We start from the raw sequence: 21,706 nt of genomic DNA, 5'->3' as shown, positions 1-21,706 counted from the left end.
CGCTAAATAGTGTTCTTCTCCTGCTTCTTCTATGACGTGTGCCTAGTTCGGGGATTCTTTAAGCCACCCAGTGGGCGGGTGAAGGCGCCTCTCTGGCGGGCGTCTTATTGCACAACCTGATGGTACTCCTAACATCCACACAAAGAGAGCTTGCTGCCTGCTTCCTTACCAAGCATATCACTTGAAATAAATATTAATTGTGCCGATACGGTCACAATATCCTACTGATCCAACCACCTATCTGCTGTTCTGTCTCTGACCCGCTTTCCGTCTGTCTTTCCCTGGACAACTAGTTACTCAAGACTAGTTCAATCACAATGAATCACATACCCAAAGTATCGTAAAATGCGACGTGGATGGCCTGTGCTAAATATCTCGTTAATTTAAAATGGAGATGTTAGTCATTCTAACTGACCACGCAATATGGAGAATTCTCCGCCAATCCCACAATTCAAAGGAATCTATAAGATTTATATCTGACGCATTATTTGTCCATGATTCAAACCGCGAAGAAAAATACTGAGCACCAGCGTTTCCATAAGTTGTATCTTTGTGTTTTTTATCTGTTGATCAGACCATATCTTCATAAGGTTGACCACTGGGTTCGGGTAATTGCTATACACCGCATTATCTCTGCCTCACAACTGTCCTGGCTAAAAGTTTATGATCTAATCTAGATGAATTCATTAATAACTTCAATTTGTGGTGGCCAGTGTTGCAAATGGGGTCTATTAGACCTATCCACAATCATTAGTTTTTCTTTCTCCATCCTGAAGGTATCGAAATCGTCATTCCAGTCTTCTACTACTTGTAATAGTCATGTTCAAAACACTCTCTCAGGATTAATATGCGTAATGTTTTTATATGTCAGTCAGTATATTGAATTTATTTTAAAGTTTATGCTGCTGCAAACAGTTGAAAATTGTCAGAGAACGTGCACCTCCCATTATTACTGGCAGGATTTAACAGAAATTCTTATCGAGTTGGATTATAGGATTAGTTATCACTGAAAAATTCGGTGTTGTTAATTATATCGTTGAGAGGTCTGTTTATTGCTAAGAATACATGCAGTTGGATCATAGGAGCTTCATCCCACAGTACTCATTTTAAATATGAGAGGGATTTTGCCTTAGATTTCTGGTTTTACGTCGTAGATAGAATTAGCTGTCAGAATCAATTATATTTTAAAAACAGAGTAGGTAATTCTTCATCCAGGTGAAAATATTGCTGTCGTTCTGGTAGATGCTACCAGAGTAGCAGGGTCCTCTTTTTGTCTGATTATATGTAGCAACATGGAGTTAATAAAGTCTTACTTGTACCTACTCGTCCATCTGAAATGCAACACTTGTGTTTGGTTTTCATATGTTGCATCGAGGACTGTATTAACATTAACATTTATTAAGTTTCTGTCTCTTGCTGGTGGCTCCAGCATGCTCTTGCACAGTGCACTTGCAGCTTTTCTCCCGGTAAGTTAAGCTTCTTCAGATGTACACGGTATGAATAACGAAGTTCATGGATTTCTACAAGCGATCACTTTCTTCAAAATATCGGTATTGTATATAAAATATTCAGACACTGCTTCCCTATTTCGGTCCCAAGAATTTGGGAAGGTTTTCTGGCTCTTCGGAACCACAGATTAACGCAAATAACATGGCTAACGTGCGCGCCGTTGGGGCACAGGAGGCAACCAGCACTTCTGCCGTAAAGCTCCAATAGCTCACTCCACGTCGGTACACGTACAGTACTCGGAGGCATTCAGCTACTCTGACACCGAAGGCACACTGGTGGCAGCCAACTCTACTGTCGCCCCAGCCCGACTACCGGCCTCCAACACTGACTGGTGGAACACCCACCACACACTCGAGCCTCCAACGCTACTACTCAACCTCGTTCGTAGCGGCCTTGTGTTTATATCTCGATGATGGGTTACTATAATATTCTGGGCTCGGCTAGAGACTGAACATTGTCGTTGCACCTCCCAGAAAGCACGCGGAAGAACTAGAAGAAGGGAAGAATACACGGAAATACCGACCATGCCCTCAGACTATGAGCTCCCAGTTAACTCACTAGCCCCTTCCAGGAAGTTATGACAGGGCTGGCACGTAACAATATAGTGACACTGATTCTCCATGTTACTTCCAAGGAATCAGCGTGTCTACCGCACACGCATGTTAAAATTTCATTATAATTGAGATTTCCTTTACTACTTTTATTGATGATGATGCTTGTTGTTTTAAGGAGCCTAACATCGAAGGTCATCGGCTCTTTACTACTTTTATTTTCCACCTTAACGGATGTAGAATTATGCTCTTTATAGCCATATTTGTAGCCATAGTCAACAATTTTAACAAAGAGATAAACTTGTATACTGATATGAGCGTTGAATTCATTTAATAACCACAGAAAATAAAGAACCACCCATTCACTGTTTATGTGTAACTGACAAGTTTTAAAGGGAGTCGTGTATTACTCTTGTACATAGGATATCCTATTAACGTATTCTTCAGCTGTTATTTTCCCGAAATTCTTCGGGAAATGCCTTTCTTCAAGCCTAGCGAATGGTGATTAATCTGCATGTCGCACTGGGTTGATATTCTTAATAGGTATTTCGACAGTTACATGCTTGTTGAATAACATGGCTAACGTGTGCTTCTATCTCTCAAATTTTTGGGACCGAAATAGGGAAGCAGTGTCTGAATATTTTATTCACAGTAAAGAGATTCTGAAGAAAGTAGTCGCTTGTAGAAATCCAGAAGTAAAGTTTCAGCGTTCATTAGTTCTTTTCCGGATTTTTGTTGCGTATAAGAGGAACATCAAAGGTTATTGTTTACTACATGTATGTGACTTACATAAATAAAAATATCACCAGAGCGCAAATGAAATATGAAATATTATTCATACTGTTCGACAGAACGAAAATACGGCGATGAAAGAAAGTGGCCATAGGCAGTGGATCGAATCATGGGCCCATGGACAGAGCTCTTTCGGTTTATACATTTTTGGGGCTAACGAAATATCAAGAGCGAAAGGCATTTAGTTTACATTTTAAGAAATATAGTCTTTCTGCTGAACAATTTTTCTGCACTGAATCCAAGTGAGGTACTGTTCAACCAGGCTGGAGTGCTGTGTCACAATTCTGTGGAAGCAGGCTGGGTAAAATATTCCTACATTTTACTAAAGAAAGCTGCATGTTGCAGACTTGTAAGCATTTTGTTCCTCGTTTTAAATGTATGTAAGCTCATCCTATTCTTATCATAGATGACTGGTTGATGCCCGCCTGGAATGAGTAGACGCGCACAGCGATTTCTTCTATAGTGCGGTGACCATATTTCAATAATGATGAACGTCTATGTGCACCGAGTAAATTCTTTATAGTTGAGGGCGTGAGTTTTGTGAAAAATACAAGTTATCGTTTTATAACAGACGATTCAGCTGTCCCTACCAATATTTTATTCTGCAGCCCAAAAAAGTGTCAGGTTGTCGTGAGATCGATATTTCTCTGCTAGCATCCCGTGTGGTTCTGATGTACTGTAAGCGCATCCTGCAAACTATTTCGAACACTGTTATGGTTCCCGCCATGCCACTATAGTGCGCTCAAACGATATGACATTCTTTCTGTCCTAAGATGGCGTGTCAAGTGACCGGGTATAGCAACACGCGAAATTAACGCTAAAAACTACGATACATTGGCGTGCACAGCTTACCAAGCGGGGAACTGATGGAGTATTGTGCACTAATGGATTCTTAATACAAGTATCAATCACGGCAGTAGTATAAGACAGCCTTTCAAGTAACGGAACGTAGTAGTTATAGTTCGAATCCTACGCCCTACAATCTTACATCGATATGATGCTTCAGTGCTTAAACACAGGCCAGTGTGTGCCACATGCAAGCAGTAAAACGTCGCTATTATTGTTTTTGTGCGCTGCTCACACTGCACTGCTATACGGTAAGAATGTAGTCGCTTCTGTCGTTTGCCATGTATTCCACGGATTAGCACGTTGATATGCTCCTTATCTCCGCGGAGGCAAGAAAGAATTCATTTCGGGCACTACGTCCGAATCAGTAAAGGTATCCGGACAGGTAACATCCGACTACAGGGAATTTAAGCAGTGTTGAAAGGCGTCTACTTCAGCAGTCCGAGAGAAGACCGTAACGTCTAGTAAGAATGAGGAGGCTGTTCGTGACACAACTCGCAATAACCCACACACGAGTAGATGGGCAATTGCACAACAGGTGAACATTAGTCAGGCTTCCATACTTCCGTTCTACGAATACTGCATACACATACATAACTTCCTACCATCTACAACTAAACCAGGAGATCCACGGGCGGATTTCAAGGCTCGAATGAATTTTGTCAGTGGCTGATAGGAAGTTTGGAAAACGATCAATCTTGTTTAAGGACGAGTGCTGACAATCACCACTGGGTACGACAGGCAGACTATCAAGTGCAATGTGGAGTGAATGTTGATGTGGAATCTTGGGTGATCGCCTTACTGGACCGTATTTCCTTGGAGGTCATTCAACAGGTGCATGCCACACCATGAACTCCCACTTCTGCTGGAGGATGTGCCAGTTGGAGAACTTTTAACGATGTGGTTTCAACACTTTTCACTCTTTCGAATAAATAAAAAGGGGAAATATTAATGGAATTTGAGAATGAGGCTCCTTTGGTTTTCATATCTCCTTTCATTGTAATAATTTTCATTTTTATGTACCACCCTACATTGCGAAAATAATCAATGAACTAACTAACTCACTGAAGAAAATTCGTTTAAACAAGAAGTTTGTATCACCTCAAAACACCTAATTGTTGAATTTTGCATTCTCCTCCATTACACTGTAGTAGTGTACTAATCATCTTCAAGATAAACAACTTTCAATGCAATTTCAATATAGCTATTTACATGAGAGGAATACTATTTCATTGTATGGAAGTTCTTGAAACCCTATTTCAATTACGTTTTTGTTTCACACTATATAATAATAATAATAATAATAATAATAATAATAATAATAATAATAATAATAATAATAATAATAATAATAATAATAATAATAATAATAATAATAATAATAATAACCCTGCCATCCTGGGCCCAATTTGTGGGAAGCCAGGCTCTGTCTGTCACAAGCCAGAACAAAGTGGGGAGTGATAGAGGAGTAACACCTCTTTAAAAATCCTTGGTCCAGCTGGCCCGGCTGGTAGTACCTTGTGAGGGTCCCTACCAGGATTACGGTGAAGATAGTCAACGGTTTGGAATGCGGAAGACGACAACAAAGTCCCAATGGCGGATAAAGCACATGAACTATCTTCAGTGAAGCGGCTGCGAAAGGCGTCTGACTCCAGAGGAGCGGCCTATTATTGAGCTCCAGGGCTTGCAACCTTGGTTCTGCTACCGGGAAGCAGTTTTCCGACCCATACTGGTTAGAACAACCAAGCATCATGGAATGTCGCCACAAAAAGGACACAACCCCAGGCAGTACCTCGTTGAGGGAATCTACCGCTCCTAAGAGCGCAATCAGTCCTGTGGATTCTGGGGAGCCTGAACCAAGATGCTTTGAGGACATTACTACACGTACAAAATTCAAGACGAAACAGAAATACTACTTAGGGACGCTGAATGTCAATTCACTACTGAAAGTGGGAAAACACAAAGAATTGACGATGATGATGAACAAACACAACATAACCATCTTAGCCATCCAAGAAACAAGATACCTAGATGAAGACATAATGGACATTGAGGGGTATAGGATTTATAAAGGCAAAAGGGCTATGAAAATAGGTAAGAACATGCCTTTACTTGGCACAGCTTTTGTTGTTCATAAGAAGGTTGTCAGTTCAATCGTGGACTTCTTCAGCCCCTCTGAGAGACTTTCCATTCTAACTATCAGCTGCGGTAACAAAGAATACACACTGATCAATGTGCATGCACCGATCAATGAGGACAACAGACGTAATACTGAGAAAGTCGAACAGTTTCGGGACCTTCTTGAAGAACAGTTGGAGAAAATACCATCTAAGAACATCAAGATCTTATTAGGCGACTTTAACGCTCAGCTGGGAATAGAACCACAATTCAGATCAACAATTGGAAACTATACTGCTCACAAAATGACTATATGCCCGTTGCTCACGGTCAAATTTTTCACCAAATTTATTGAACAACTCGTTGTTCAATAAGGAGTGACTGTTGCTATAACAGAAATGGTATAAGACTCGTCAATTTGTGTCGTATATTCAATCTTCAGATAATGTCAACATTCTACAAATACAAGCCAAGTAAACAAAAAACTTGGCGATCACCAGGCAATGTGTGCGGAGAGAAACAGATTGAGAGCGATTAAGGAAATAATGAACGTTAAAGTGCAGAGAGGTGCCCAGTTTGATTCAGATCATTACCTCTCCAAGATCAAAATTAATTTCATTCCTCTCAATAAGGCCCGGAAACCAGGAAACTGAATTTATAAATACGACCTTGGAAAGTTAAAATCAATCAAAATGTCTTAGAACAATACCACCAACAACTGACATTTGAATCTCATAAATGAACGAACATCGCCTCCAAGATCCAACAAGCAGCTAATACTGCAATCCTGACAGCTAAGAACAGAAAGCATAGGTGGTGGAATGAGGTCTGTGATGAAGTGCTGACCCAAAGTACAAATGCCTGGAAGAAGTGGAACTCGACCCGAAGATCTGTAGGTTTCGATGTGTTCCGTGAAGCTCGAAAAGAAGCAGCCAGAACTTTCCGAAGGGCCAAGCGACTATATGAGAAACAGCAGTTAGAACAGATCGATCACGATTCCCGGAAAAACAATTCCAGAGACTTCTATCAAATATTCAAGACTAATTTGAGAGGGTACCAAGCCCCAAGACTTTGTCTTAGAGATGAAAATGGAAAGCTGGGCTTGACCAACAAAGAAAACTGCACGATCATATCTCGGTACTTTGAAAACCTTCTTAATTGTGATGAACAAGAAGGAAGATTCCCTGTGTGCGACCCGATTCACAAACTACCGAACTCAACCCCTCCTTGTAAAGAGGAGATCAAACATATTATAAACAGCTTAACACATTGAATGCCAAGGCCTAGGTCGTAAAATTACCCCCGGGGCCAAATGTATTTTTAAAGTGATTTGTATTATTTTGCCCATATTGATTGCCACCTTGAATTTTATTTTCATATGCAACAGTTATACGATGTCGTTTTCATGATTTTCACTGTCATGCACATATGAATGACGTGGCCCTGTGTTAATTTAGAGGCATTCTTGTACATATGGTGGCAATGTCATTCATATATGACTGAGATGCAAGGATATACCACAACGATGCACCATGTCTCAAAGGGTCGATAAAAATGGGAAGAAATTGCGATGCACATTCAGGGTGTTATGCAAAGGTACAAAAAGAAAAAGGTAGGATTGGGGCGAGAAAACATGCAAAGATGGTTTTCACCTATTGCAAGACATGTCCTGGCATGCCTCAACTGTGTCTAGACGGTTTCATTTCTGTGCACCAGTGATTCCTGTACTGCAAACTTTGTATTCAGATTGCTTTAGATAACTAGACTTGTTTTATTTTTAAGCCAGGCACAGGGCAAATTCAAATATTACAAACATGAAATTGAACCATTACCCGACACGGTCCTAGCTCAGCCTGCGTGCCCCCAGTTTGAATAATTATTTTAAAATTTGAAAATTTGAAAATCTGGAGCCGCCGCTGGTCATTACTGGTATCATTACATATTATAGGGTATTTAGAATACGTGTAAAATGGAATGAATCAGATAATAATTCAGAAAAAGTCTGTTTGATAAAAGATTTTGTTTGTTTTCAACTAGAAGAAATAACAAATTTATTCGTGCATATTATATTTACATTCCGTTATAGATACGGCCACACCAAGCACACCAAAAGTAACCCGTGGGCTACACCTTAAGGCTACAATTTGATTTTACTGTAACGTCGTTCGTATGTGAATGACGAAGCCTGAAACAGGTCATCTGCACGTCATTCGTATATGGATGACGCTGCAGTAACGGAAAGTTAAGTGTCATTCATATATGAATGACGTGGCATTTAATGTGTTAAAGAATAATAAGGCAGCCGCTGAAGATTTGACAGTGGCAGAACTACTGAAGCTGGCAAATGATGAAACTCTAGATGTACTAATCAAGCTTTTTGAAGATATCTGGAGAACTGGGATGATACCAACTGAATGGCTGTCAGCACTAATCCACCCTTTGCACAAGAAAGGTGATAAAAAGAATGTCAACAACTATAGGGGCATCTCATTAGTATCTGTTCCCTATAATATTTTCTACAAAGCAGTTCAGAACAGAATAGAAGCTCACCTTGACCAACAGATTGGGGAATGTCAGGCTGGCTTCATAAAAAGCCGCTCGTGCCCAGAACAGATACTTAACCTGAAGAGCATCATCGGGTACAAGAAGACAGGAGGACACAGCTACGTGGTTATGTTTGATGACTTTCAGAAAGCTTATAACTCCATTAACCGCGAGTCATTAATGAATATTTTGGAAGAGTTTGGAGTGGTCAAGGAATTGGATCAAATAAACTCTAACCAACACAGTGTCAAAAGTAACATTTATGGGTGAGATCTCAGAACCGTTTACAATCAGAACGGGTGTCAGACGGGTAGATGGACTATCCCCACTCCTCTTCAACTGTGTTTTGGAAAAAGTCATTCTAGAGTGGAGGAAGTTTTTAGACCAAGAATAAACAAAGGAAGATCAGTTCAGACTTGGTCCGAAGCACAGAGGGGTGTACATTGACTACCTGGCCTTTGCGGATGATCTGGCCATTTTTGCTAACAACATAGATTCAGCAGTCAACAAGATCAATAGGCTGTCAGAAGTTGCCGAAAAGGTAGGACTCCAGATTTCTATTCCGAAGACAAAATATATGACAAACATCTGTGATGGACCTGAATGGATGATCACTAACCTTGGAAAAATCGGTCGTATCAGGAATTTCAGATATCTTGGTGAAGTCATCTAGCAGAATGGATTAGAAGGGGAAGCAATCAATGCCAGGATGAGAAAGTTAGACCAGGCATACCAAATGACAAATAATATCTATAACAAAAATTCTATGAGTATAGGGGCCAAGTTCCGACACTATAACACAGTTGTAAAACCTGAGGGATTATATGCGTCTGAAACTTTGACCTAGAGTAGTAAAGGTCAATCTGACCGGCTGGAAAAAAGAGAGCGCAGGATACTAAGAAAAATCCTAGGTAATAGGTGGGTTGATGGACAGTGGCGAATGAGACCAAATGGGGATTTGTACAGCAAGGCAGAACCTCTCAGACGGCTACTAATTTACGGTCATCTCTTGAGGATGACTGATGATTGACTAACAAAAATATGGAATTTTATCCAATCTAAAGCAATAAGGACGAGATGGTACCAAGAATGCGAAGAAGATCTGAGGCGGATTGGTATTTCAGACCAAGAAATTCATGACAGGAACGCATTCAGAAGATTGATGAACAACTATCAAGGTTTCCAAATGGCATCAACTTCCAGAAGACGGAAAGGACCTTTGTCTGAAGAGCATAAACAGGCACTCGTCACTGGGCTCAGAAGATACTGGCAATAAGTCAAAGCCGGAACAAGAACAAGACCTAGACACTAAAGTGAAGTTGGTTGTTACCACGCAGACCATAGAGGCTCAACTCGATGTATATAATAATAATAATAATAATAATAATAATAATAATAATAATAATAATAATAATAATAATAATAATAATAATAATAATAATAATAATAATAATAATAATAATAATAATAATAATAATAATAACAATAATAATAATAATAATAATAATAATCATAATAACAATAACAATAATAATAATAATAATAATAATAATAATAAAATTAGTAATTCAGTGCAGCACACACATTTTATGTAGAATTTCGATGGAGAGAATAGCCATAAAGTGTAATGATTGTTCCTTCTTCCTTTATTTTCCTATTTGTGGAAATTAGGAAACGAGAAGATGGGTAAGAGTAGGATGATTAAGTGAGGGTGAGGTGAGAAAACGAAAGCTTGAAGTTTATGACAGCTAGACGTTTGATACAGGATCCGGTAAGAGACTGACAAAGCACAGCTGGTTTCTATGGTATGCTCTCTCAGGCATTTTAGTATAAGTGAGATACGGAGAAAATCAGTGGCGAAAGAACAATCCTGAGATATTTGACTTTTGACGCAGTTTTCTAGCAAAATGAAATAAACTAGCGTTTTTAATAACTCTTACAGCTATTGGCTATTTCTGTAATTCGGCTCCTTCAGCTAGTATAACTACGCTTATTAGTCTCTTATTCTTAGTTGTATCAGTGACGACCAACTGACTGAATATATGACATTGTTGTTGTACGTTACACTCATGTCCTTAAAATCCAGAACAACTTGAAAGACTAGAGGTAGGAAGTTCATATCCAAACGACATGTGCATTGGTATGTTCTAAAGAAATCGTTAGCATTTGAGCCATGTTGGTCCTCAGATTCAAGGTCCACATCCGGCGCACACTACCGACTGGTAAAATGTGCCTGCGCCTCTCGTTGTCGCTATAAACCGAAGGTAATGGATAGTGTGACTTGAGCAGACGTGCAGGATGCCTCTCAGACGTATGCGAGAACCATACCGTCAATGAGTGAGTTTGAAAGAGGGCACATTATTGGCATGAGAGAACGTGATGCATCCATCCGGGAAATTGCTGCTCGTGTGGGACGAAGTGTGTCGGCAGTCCAACGGGTGTGTACAGAATGGTTCACAGAAGGCCGTAGAACACGACGAGATGGGTCTGGTCGCACCACCCAGACCATCCACCTAGAAGATCGACACGTCATCCGAATGGCATTGCAGGACAGATCTGTGTCCTCCTCGGCTCTGGCGCAACAGTGGAATAGTGTAACACATTGTACACTATCAGGAGTGACAGTCCGTCGTCATTTCTTACGGTCTGGGTTACCGGTGCGTCGTCCACTTTTCCGCCTACCTTTAACTAATGTGCATAAACATGCTAGACTGCAATGGTGTATGGAACGACGTCACTGGGGCAGAAATGGCAGCAGATAGTGTTTTCGGACGAATCCAGAGGGCACTGTGACTAGTTCGACCTAAGTGAATGACTTCCTGTGATCCGTAGCCATACACTTTCTGCACGACACCACAGGCGCCATATTTCAGCAGGACAACGCACGACCACACGTTACTGCACGAACACGTGCCTTCTTTTTGTCATAGGATGTCAGACTGTTGCCCTGGCCAGCCCCATCACCGTACTTGTCGCCAAGCGAAAATGCGTGGAATATGGTGAAACGATGTGTGCGGCGCTGTGACCCAATGGCAACCACCAAAGATGAACTGTGGAATCAGGTGAATGCAGCATGTATGGCCATACCCCAGGACACCATTCCCATTCGCGCCTTATACGCGTCGATACCATCTCTCATGGAACAAGTTGTCAGTGCCCATGGAGGACCCAGTGCCTACTAGGCAACAGGATACATGCTAAACCTAGGTGACTGAAATGCTAATCGTTTCTGCTGAACATACTGATGAACATATTCTGTGAACTTCCTATCTCTAGTCTTTCTAGATGTTCTTTTATGAACACATGTGTACAGTATTTACAATGTGATAGGTGTGCGACTGCTTTTATAATCGCTACTATTCACCTGTTTTCTGAGGGAATAACCAACCGTCGTCCATAAAATATTCATTTCTACAGAATCAAGAGTAAAATTCTCTGCTTCGTATTTCAGAATAGGAACTATCATTGTGTTATATATGTAAACACAGTATCTTGCTATGTTTGCCTTCTGTATCACACATCCATTGTAACCGTTTCAGTTTTACATCATAGAGAGGTCGATAGCTGCAGTCACTTAAGTGGGGACAGTATCCAGTATTCGGGAGATAGTGGGTTCGAACCCCACTGTCGGCAACCATGAATATGGTTTATCGTGGTTTCCCATTTTCACACCAGGCAAATGCTGGGGCTGTACCTTAATTAAGGCCACGGATAATTCATACCACTCCTAGCACTTTCCTGTCCCATCGTCAACGTGAGACGTCGGTGTCGGTGCGACGTAAAGCAACTTGTAAAAAAAGTTTTACATCATAATTTGTTTCTTGCTAATATAAAGTAGTATATCCCAAATTAATACAACGTGAATATTACTTCAGTAGTTTTGTAAAAGCATTGATCTCGTGTCTGCATATATTTTTTTTTAAAACGCTAATTATTCGGGGTGTCGACCTGAGAAGATGTTTTGCCCCTACTTGGCACCATGTTGTGAACGTGCGTGTATTTGGAAATGTCGGAAGTGTAAAGAGTTGAATGTGAGGAAATGAACATTAAAGAAGACACAAACACCCAGTCCACAGGCCAGGGATATTAATCATTTACAATTAAAAACTCCTGACCCGACCGAGAATCGAGCTCGCGGCCGCCGGGTGACAGGTGGACGCGTTGCCCTCTACACCGCGGGGCCGGTCTGTCTGCAAAGTTACTTTCCTTCAAAAGCCATTATTTAGCTTAACATTTGATATTTTAAAATTCAATTTACTAAAATACACAACTAATTCACAGTAAAATGACTTAGTTGTCGCTAAGCAAAATGTATCCATCGGGATGTGATGAAACCTAAAATGTTCTGTGTTAATGCTAAATTACCACAACGAGACAACTGCGTCAATTATTATTAAAAGGCACTGATGATTAAGAACACATTTTGACTCCTTAAAAATATTCTAGTCCGCCTCTGTGGTATATTGGTTAGTGTGATTAGCTGCCACCCACAAAGCCCCGGGTTCGATTCCCGGCTCTGCCACGAAATTTCAAAAGTGGTTCGAGGGCTGGAACAAGGCCCACTCAGCCTCGGGAGGTCAACTGAGTAGAGGTGGGTTCGATTTCCACCTCAGCCATCCTGGGAGTGGTTTTCAGTGGTTTCCCAGTTCTCCTCCAGGCAAATGCCGGGATGGTACCTAACATAAGGCCACGGCCTCTTGGTTCCCTGTTCCTTGTCTATCCCTTCCAATCTTCCCATCCCCCACCAAGGCCCCTGTTCAGCATAGCAGGTCAGGCCGCCTGGGCGAGATACTGGTCATCCTCCCCAGTTGTATCCCACAACCCAAAGTCTCACGCTCCAGGACTCTGCCGTTGAGGCGGTAGAGGTGGGATCCTTCGCTGAGTCCGAGGGAAAAACCAACCCTGGAGGGTAAACAGATTAAGAAAGAAAAAAATATTCTTTTTCATTAACTGAAAATGAGTCTGAAAGTCACTGGTAACTATCCAGACACGTTCTCTATATTTTTAGAATTCATTTTTTTTTGCACAGCATGAAGTTCGTTCCATTCAAGAATCCCTCTTTCTTTGACTAAACTTAGGAATGAAGTATTGTGAGGAAAATTTACGTCATTCATAAAATGTTCTACAGACACACACCTGACAGTTTATATCGTACGGTCTCTACAGGTATGTGTTATTCTGACTGCTCCAAGAAGTAAAGTAACTGGGAGGTTAGAAAGCTAAACGAGGAGTGTCTGTTCAAAAGGCGTTATTTCCACCCAAGAAAAGTTGTGTGAAAACGCAAGGAAACGTGTAATAAAAGGTCAATTGAACGTACTCACGATCGGGTATGGTACTTCTTTTATACAATGACATCTGTCTGCTCTCGATTGCTCATGACATTCGATAGTGTCAAACTAATGCAATGCGTGTGGACGAAATACTAAAATAATTTTCGAAGTGGAAATAGCACCTTTCTAACAGACAATCCTCAATTGTGTTATCTTAACCAACGAATGTTTACATATTATTTTTAGTTCACCAGAATGGACTCTTCCAAAGAACAAAGCCCATCCCTCTTGGAGTCAGAGTTACAAAGAAAATAAAGATATTGATTTTGTCGTTTGTTGTTTAGTTTTGTACTGTTAGGGAAGGAAGCCTTGCTTTGCAGTGGTCTCCTCTTGGCGCAACCTCAAGTACCCAATATTGCATTGGATGCGATCCAGAGAAGTGGTTTATAGGGAGTTGTATTCTGTTGGAAGCGTTCCTCTGTAAACATATCGAGGTTACAGCAGTATATCCTCAAGCGCGATAAGCTTTTTGGTTGTCTAACGACATCCCCGTCTCCGATAGGACATGTGTTTATGGAACCTACGGGTGCTATCGCCACTCTCTTCATTTATTTCCGAATTTCACGAGAGGCAACTGGAATAAATATCTACATACCTTCATAATTTCACTTACCATGCTACCTTTAGATAGTCTCTAGGCTTTCAATTGATCCCCCTTCAGACAAATCTACAAATAACAAAATTAATATAATTTTACTTTCAGTTGATGAATATTCATATTGAAACTGATGAATGAGATCAGGAAATAGCATCACTTAGAAATTTAAAGGCAGAATTCCCACGCTGACAGAGGTATATTTGGCCAGGCGTTCGGCATTTGTCGAACATTTCCTGATTTTTTATTATTTGTCCATACGTCCGATGGGAATTTAAATGTATTTAAAAAATAACATCATATTTTAGTAAAATGTAATAAATCTTCTCATTGCGTATTAAATCAGCTATTTAAATATGCCCCCCATCCCCACTTTGCTGGTCGCATTCGCTGTTTGAGAAGCACATATTTAGGCATTTCCGCATGTTACTTGTGATATCCATGACCACACTTCGTTTTATCTTCTTCCCCTTGAATTATTTACATATTTCATAAGCTAAGTGAAATCAAGTGAATAGTGAATAATGAGCCAGTCCCGCCTTTGCAGACAGCATGATATCGGATTGTTACGTAAGCAGCCTAAATGGCTTAAATTGAAAAAAAATCTGCAACGCGCTGCTTTAGGCCATCCATTATTATTTTTACTAACAATATTATCTTGTTATATATGATATTTGTACTTGTGTTAATGATTTTATACTGAAGAATTATGCCCTTTTCAGACCTGAGACGACACCACAAGGGCCCATGTTTGCCGTCGCACGCGGAGGAAGATCACAAGACCACTACAGAAAGCACCGTCACACCTGGAGGTGGCGAGGAACTCCCAGAAAGCAGTAAGGCGCCCGAGGCTGAAGCAGCGGAAGAAACAGCAGCAGCTGAAGACGGCACCAAGGAAACCATTGAGAACATGGACTCTGAGACAGCTCAGGAGGCTGAACCGTTGTTTATACCAGTTATCTGATAGAGATGAGTAAAGAGAATAATAACAACGCTACCGAAAAGTAACCTAAAGTTATGAAGGTTATTTATATGAAACAATTTGCAATTAATGATAAGATGCGTTAGTTTAAAGTTACGTAATAATGAGAAACGTATATCAGTGGTACGAACTGTGTAATGTGCATAGATTTACGTTATTAGTTGTATACTTAAAAGAGTAAGTATAAATTCTTCATTTCGAAATCATTCATTTGCTGTTGCAGTGTGGGATGTGCAGGTTAATTTCCCTATGAAGGGAGTGATATAACGATTTGTATTCGAAGTGATAATAATGCCCGTAATAAAGTCGTACTTTAAATTAAGAATTATAATGTTTCTTCTAGCAAAAATGTTATACAATTAAATACACATCTACCATATGCAACAATATATACCTACCTACGTGATGAGAATAATAGTAATATTAGGGGTTAGCGCATCGAACTGTAAAAAAATAGGACCTAGGATTGTGGTTGGTGCACCAAACTGAAACAAAAACATCGTAAGTTTTAGTACGGAGTAGACGAAGGAAGTTTTCAGGGCAGAAATACACACAGGCTAGGTTTTTTCACATCTGCTATCTCGTGATTTTCGCACGATCATAGATGTTTCGGTTAGGATAATTATTTCACACTGTTGAATTATTTCGAACTATGCCCATAGTTGCGTTTTCGCAACAACTTACTGCCTCTTGCTTTTCCTCTCTAAAATGTCACTGGTTGTAGGCTAGGCAACAATGTTGCTAGAGCTGAGTCTGAATGATAATATGACTACTTGGGTTTCTTGCTAACTGTTGGTTTATGTTTGTATGAGTTTAGTCTGCGTGAGAGAATGACGTCGAATAGTGACCGGAACAGGTGAATTTCCTATATTTGTTTTACAAATATATATTTCAATGCACATGGTTCTGCTGCAGGAATGTGCATTCTCTACCCAGAGGACAAAAGTTATATTCTGATGCTAAGAGCTTCTGAATTACCGGTATGCGCTCATATACTTGCTTTTTCGCAACAATGAACAAATGTGTTATCAAGAGTATCTTACTTTCTTTGTAAACTCTGTTTATAAATGATACATTCGATTATTTGAGATTTTCAACTCACTTGTTTACTGTTGTACTTTCTAGAATATTAAATGCTGACGAGATTCTAGGAATTCTCGAAGCTGAATAAAACCTATAATAAGGTGCTGTTGACATATTTGTTGCTCCTCCCCCTATCAGGTATGACAATGACGAAGACAGTGGTGAAGAGGATGGGGGAGGAAGTTTTGATAATCTCAATGAAAATCAGTAAACATCACAAGCACACAAAATTTTTCGTCTTAATGATGAAGATACTCAGGTGGGAGCTGATGATGAAAGTGCTAGTTTGGATATACAAGCAAGCAAAAAGTCAAAGTTTGGACAAAATAAAACTAAATTAAACAAAAATTACGAAGATGGGAACACTCGGATTTACCCATCCTGTCAGAAGTAACCAAGAAGTATCTGAGAGTCGATTTTTCACAATTCTCACCCTGTTGATAGGCTTTTATCACTATTACAGCGTTTTGAGTTATTCTTTAGTAATGGCCTAGTTAGCCACATCGTAAGAAAAGGTGTAATATATGCAGTTCAAAAAGGAACATTGAAATTTGAATTTTTTCCTGAGGAACTGAAGGTATTCGTTGGCATTTGCTATTGCGTGGCTAAGCTGAAGGCCCGCAGCTTTGAGCTTGCATCCGGGAGATAGTGGGTTCGAATCCCACTGTCAGCACAAGTTTAGCGCTGTTTACAGCCGGTGTCGTCCAAATTTGATCAGGCAGTTAGCCAAGTCCACGAAGGTTAAACCCAGCGATCACCGAGCTCGATAGCTGCAGTCGCTTAAGTGCGGCCAGTATCCAGTATTCGGGAGGTAGTGGGTTCGAACCCCACTGTCGGCAGCCCTGAAGATGGTTTTCCGTGGTTTCCTACTTTCACACCAGGCAAATGCTGGGGCTGTACCTTAATTAAGGCCACGGCTGCTTCCTTCCAACTCCTAGGCCTTTCCTATCCCATCGTCGCCATAAGACCTATCTGTGTCGGTGCGACGTAAAGCCATTAGCAAAAAATACTACTACTAGTACTACTACTGTTATAGTGACAATGTACCGATTATGGTGATGATTGTTAATGTAATAAGGATAATGTAATATTTATCAACTCATTAAATAAGTTATTCAGAAAATAGTAACTTGTTCTCTTTAAAGTGGGTTACAGTGACGATGCACAAACCACCAAGTCACATTTCGCAATATTGCCTTCTTCAATACACTGTTTTTTTTTCCGAAATGTTATCAATTCAGTCGTATCTTGTGAAATATTTATCGCTTCCAATTTACGGTTGTTACTACTGATATCTTAATAAAATGAAAGTAGTTCTGTATAACACCGCCATGGCACAACGGGACGCTTTCAAGAAACTGTCGACAGAGGGCGGTGAATCAGTAACTTACCTCTAACGACCGCAGCACAGCGCGACAATCTAGGGTGCCAGTTAGTGGGGTAGGCCGTGGATAGTTCGGTCATGACTTCCACGTTCCTTCGAAGAATTTCCTTGGTCACTGTCGGAAGCAGAACTCGACATGCCCTGAAAAAGGCCAATGCAAATTGGCAGAAAGTTCGGCTTTGTTAAATAAATATAGATGTATATAATGGCTTTAAACCAGTTACACATTTATTTCTTTATATTAAAGCATTCGAAAGGTTGAGTAATTTCATGCAATTAGTTCAACTGTAAAGCCACACCAAGACTGGATCGACTTGATGGACAGATCACTTAGGATCCTATGTGTCCTGTTTTATTATTTCAAAAGGAACATTTTAAACTCATAGCTATCGTTAATCTGCCATATATTTGTTGTTTCTGGATCCACATTTCCATACTCTCATTAGCATTGTGAATAGCACCAAAGTGCTTTCGCTATTTACAAGGCCGATTTCTAACTGGCGTTAATCTGCCGAGATACTTTTAGTTACTGGATCCACATTTCCATGGTTTTATCAGCATAATTATTTTGAATAGCGCCGAAGTATTGTTTCGCTATTTACAACAGTTTCTGTTTAAGTATTTTAAAACTCATAGAGATAAATACTCTTAAGGTTACTGGATCCATATTTCCATACTTTATCACTATAATGATTGTGAATAACACGAAAGTGTAATTCTCCCTATTCACAAGACCTGGCCGTAGCCAAAACCATGGGCCTTTTCATGTAATAACAAATAGCATACCGGTACAATATCAAACATCATCACAAACAAAGAAACTTCAGTAAAATTTATAAATCCCTTCTGTAGAACTAATGAACGTTAATGTATTGTACAGGAGCTTTATGTGTGCTGTCGCAGTTCATTACCTTTATAGACGAAGCCGGCAGTAAACAAGCAGGGCTGCCAATATAATTAAAATTCCCCAACAAGGACTTCACATGAGGAACTGCGTACGGCGAACTCTCCGTGGTGTTTCTTGGGTGTGGCAAAGAGCCATGCAATTTGATTAAATCTTACAATGTGTTGACTACTTCATATACAATTCCGCATACAATGTAGAATTCCGTAGCGAAGCACAGACACGTCAGCTAGTGTATGATAAAATTAAATATTAAAGGTGCACTTCTCCACTCAGTTATCCAAATTTTCTGAAGTAAGTAGCAAGGCCAAGTTATCTTTGCGCAGTTCATTTAGGATCGAATAAGTCACCTCTTTGCAGATCATGAATGTCCTTGGTTCCCCTATTCCTGACTTTGGCACCTAGTGTGGTTAGCTCTACGCCCTGCCGCTTTTGCCCCCATGAATTAACCTGGTACTCATTTTTGGTGTAGGCTGAGTTGCCTCAGGGTCATGTGCACCTCCAGAAGTGGAGATTTCGTTTCGTAAATTTTTGACTGACTAATGGGGTATCGAACCCACGTCCTTCCGAAAAAAACGAGCACGCCTTAACCGCTTTGGCCGAGCAGCCCCTTTTAGGATTGAAGGTAGAAGCTAACTTTTATCTGTACCCTGAACTAAGTAGGATAAAGAACTTATCCCTATGTCCGGTCGCACTTACTTCTAGGAATTAACTTGATCTGTCTGTCAGGTCATCAGCCCAGAGCCTGGTTGGATCCTCAAATAGCACCACCAAAGGTTATGCGGTTATAAGGAAACCCCAAAAACCAATGGCAGCACCAAAATGAGGCGTACTGGGCAAGATGAGGAGTGAGGTAGTTTGCCATTGCTTTCCTCACTGGGTCAGAAAGTACTATTGCAGCACGACTGACCCTGTGAGCAGCACCTTTCATAACACTCAGATGCAATAGTTGTGCTCTGAATGTCATTACTCAGCACTACCCATACCCCAGCAGCCTCCATATTGTCACAGCCATGGATGTTGACTGGGACTTCGGTGGAAGCCACACTTTACTCTGGCCTGTGCCAAGAGATGGATGAATTAACTTGGTATAGTACTTAATTATTTTGCAGGCTGAGCGCACCCTTGGGCCGTGTGCCTTTCTTTACTTCCTTTACTTTGCTTTACATACTAAAGTGAGAATCGAATCCTCATCCCGTCGGGTGAACCAAAAGTTCATTTTCCATCTCAATTTAAGCATTCGTCGTTTGATATAATTAATTTAATATACGGTGTTCTTAAAGAATTCTTCAGTACCTTACTCAGTCCTGTACCTTGTACTATTGTAAACTTCAATACGTGTATATGAGTGTACCTTTTCCTCTCTGGATAGGAAGTCCCTACTAACAAAAATATCAATGACTGTAAGCAAGTACATTTCCAAATGACCAACTGTGAAACAGTAAATTGGTAAAGAGTTCATTAAATGTGCTATCATTTTGCAAGATTGGAGCTTAGTGCAATCAGAGGGCAAGTAAGTGTAAATTTAGAGACACTTAAGAAATTCATTTTCAGTTCTGTAGTGTGCCTTGAAACCTTGGTCAGTTGAACATTGTTTCGCGTGGAGAATTGACACGTGAATTTATTCCGGCTTTAAATATACCACAAGAGTATAGGAATTACTATTGCCGAACGAGTTTGTGTCATGTAGTTGTGATCTTTCATTCGAGAGATTATGGTTTCGAACCCCACCATCTGCAGCCCTGCAGATATTTTTCCATGGTTTGCCATCTTCAAACCAGACAAATGCTCGGTCTGTACGTTAATTAAGGTCACAGGTGTTTTCTTCTCAGTCACGTATTTCTCCTAACCCATCGTATCCAGGAGACTTAACTGAGTCGGTGCGACGTTGAGAAACTAGCCAAAAAGTAAATAAATGAAATTACTATTCGTGAAATCCTCGAGCACTTAAAACCTTGTACTATATCTTTTATAGCATTGCATATTTCAAAATTTAGATGTCCAGTAAGGCTGAAGAAAGTCCTTCCGAGTATTACCTCAACCCCTACCACAAATCGAAACAAATATCATGATACTACAGCCCTGATAGGCCTTGACCTACCAAGTGACCGCTGCTAAATTCGGAGGTCTGCAGATTACGAGGGGACGCGCGACAAGTGGGACGAATCCTCTCGGCCGTTGTTCCTGGCTTGAACGGACCAACTATCTCAACGTCATATAGCCCCTCAATTGCAGGCTGAGTGGACCTCGAACTAGCCCTCAGATCCAGGTTAAAATCTCTGCATCGGCCGTGAATCGAACCCGGTCCCTCTGGGCAAGAGGCGGGCCCACTACCTCTAGATTGCGGCGACGGCTGCACTTACTCCATCTGTATATATAAAAATGAATGTTTGTTTGCATGTCTCGAATGGACTCAAAACTACTAGACCGATTTCGCTGAAAATTTCACAATTTGTTCTTACGTAGTACAGTCATTAAGTTCTGAGACTGACCGCATGATGGCGCTGTGGCGCACTATAGCGCATAGGTGGCACCGTTGTATGGTACTTTTTCAGTTAGTCTCTCGTCCCCGCAAGAGACAGTTGAGTGCATGAACTGGAAGCGGATGTACGGTCGTTGTTGTGACGGTGATTTTAATGCGCCCGTCGGACCATGACATGTCACAGTTTGAGCAACGGGCAAACATCAAGTTCCGCCAGAAATTAGGCAAAACCGCTGCCGAAACGTTTGAAATGATGCAGCAGGTTTACGGGGAGAACGCATTGAGTCGCAGTGTTGTGTTTAGGTGGCATCGACGTTTTGTGCAAGCACGGACAGTTAAGAAGATGATGTGCATACAGGTCGGTCACAAACAGTTCGAAAGTAACGCAAGATCCAAGAAGTTGCAACGTTGGTGCGTGCCAACCGCTCCCAATCGGTAGACGATCTCGCAGCAGCAATAGGGGTCAGCCATGGCACTTGCCACAAAATTCTGACGGATGACCTCAACATACCTTGTGTTACCCAGCACAGTGTGCCACGAATCCTGTCCCAAGAACAACGTGATGATCGCATGACGATCTGTGGTG

The 21,706-nt window shown here is 40.8% G+C and overlaps 1 protein-coding gene across 1 annotated transcript in view; it reads left to right on the top strand.

Moving 5' to 3' along the window:
- LOC136858808 (serine protease inhibitor dipetalogastin-like) overlaps nt 1-15,249 on the top strand; it is a 171,366-nt gene extending 156,117 nt beyond the window's left edge. Inside the window, exon 9 of the mRNA XM_068225748.1 lies at nt 15,008-15,249. Within this exon, the coding sequence (XP_068081849.1) occupies nt 15,008-15,249 (242 nt within the window). The remainder of the gene's footprint in view (nt 1-15,007) is intronic.
- Nucleotides 15,250-21,706: the final 6,457 nt, after the last annotated feature.

The sequence above is a fragment of the Anabrus simplex genome, chromosome 1 (assembly GCF_040414725.1).
Source record: "Anabrus simplex isolate iqAnaSimp1 chromosome 1, ASM4041472v1, whole genome shotgun sequence".
In the NCBI taxonomy this organism is placed as follows: Eukaryota; Metazoa; Arthropoda; class Insecta; order Orthoptera; family Tettigoniidae; genus Anabrus; species Anabrus simplex.
Note: the sequence above shows the minus strand (reverse complement) of the source record. Positions and strands in the feature narration are given on the sequence as shown.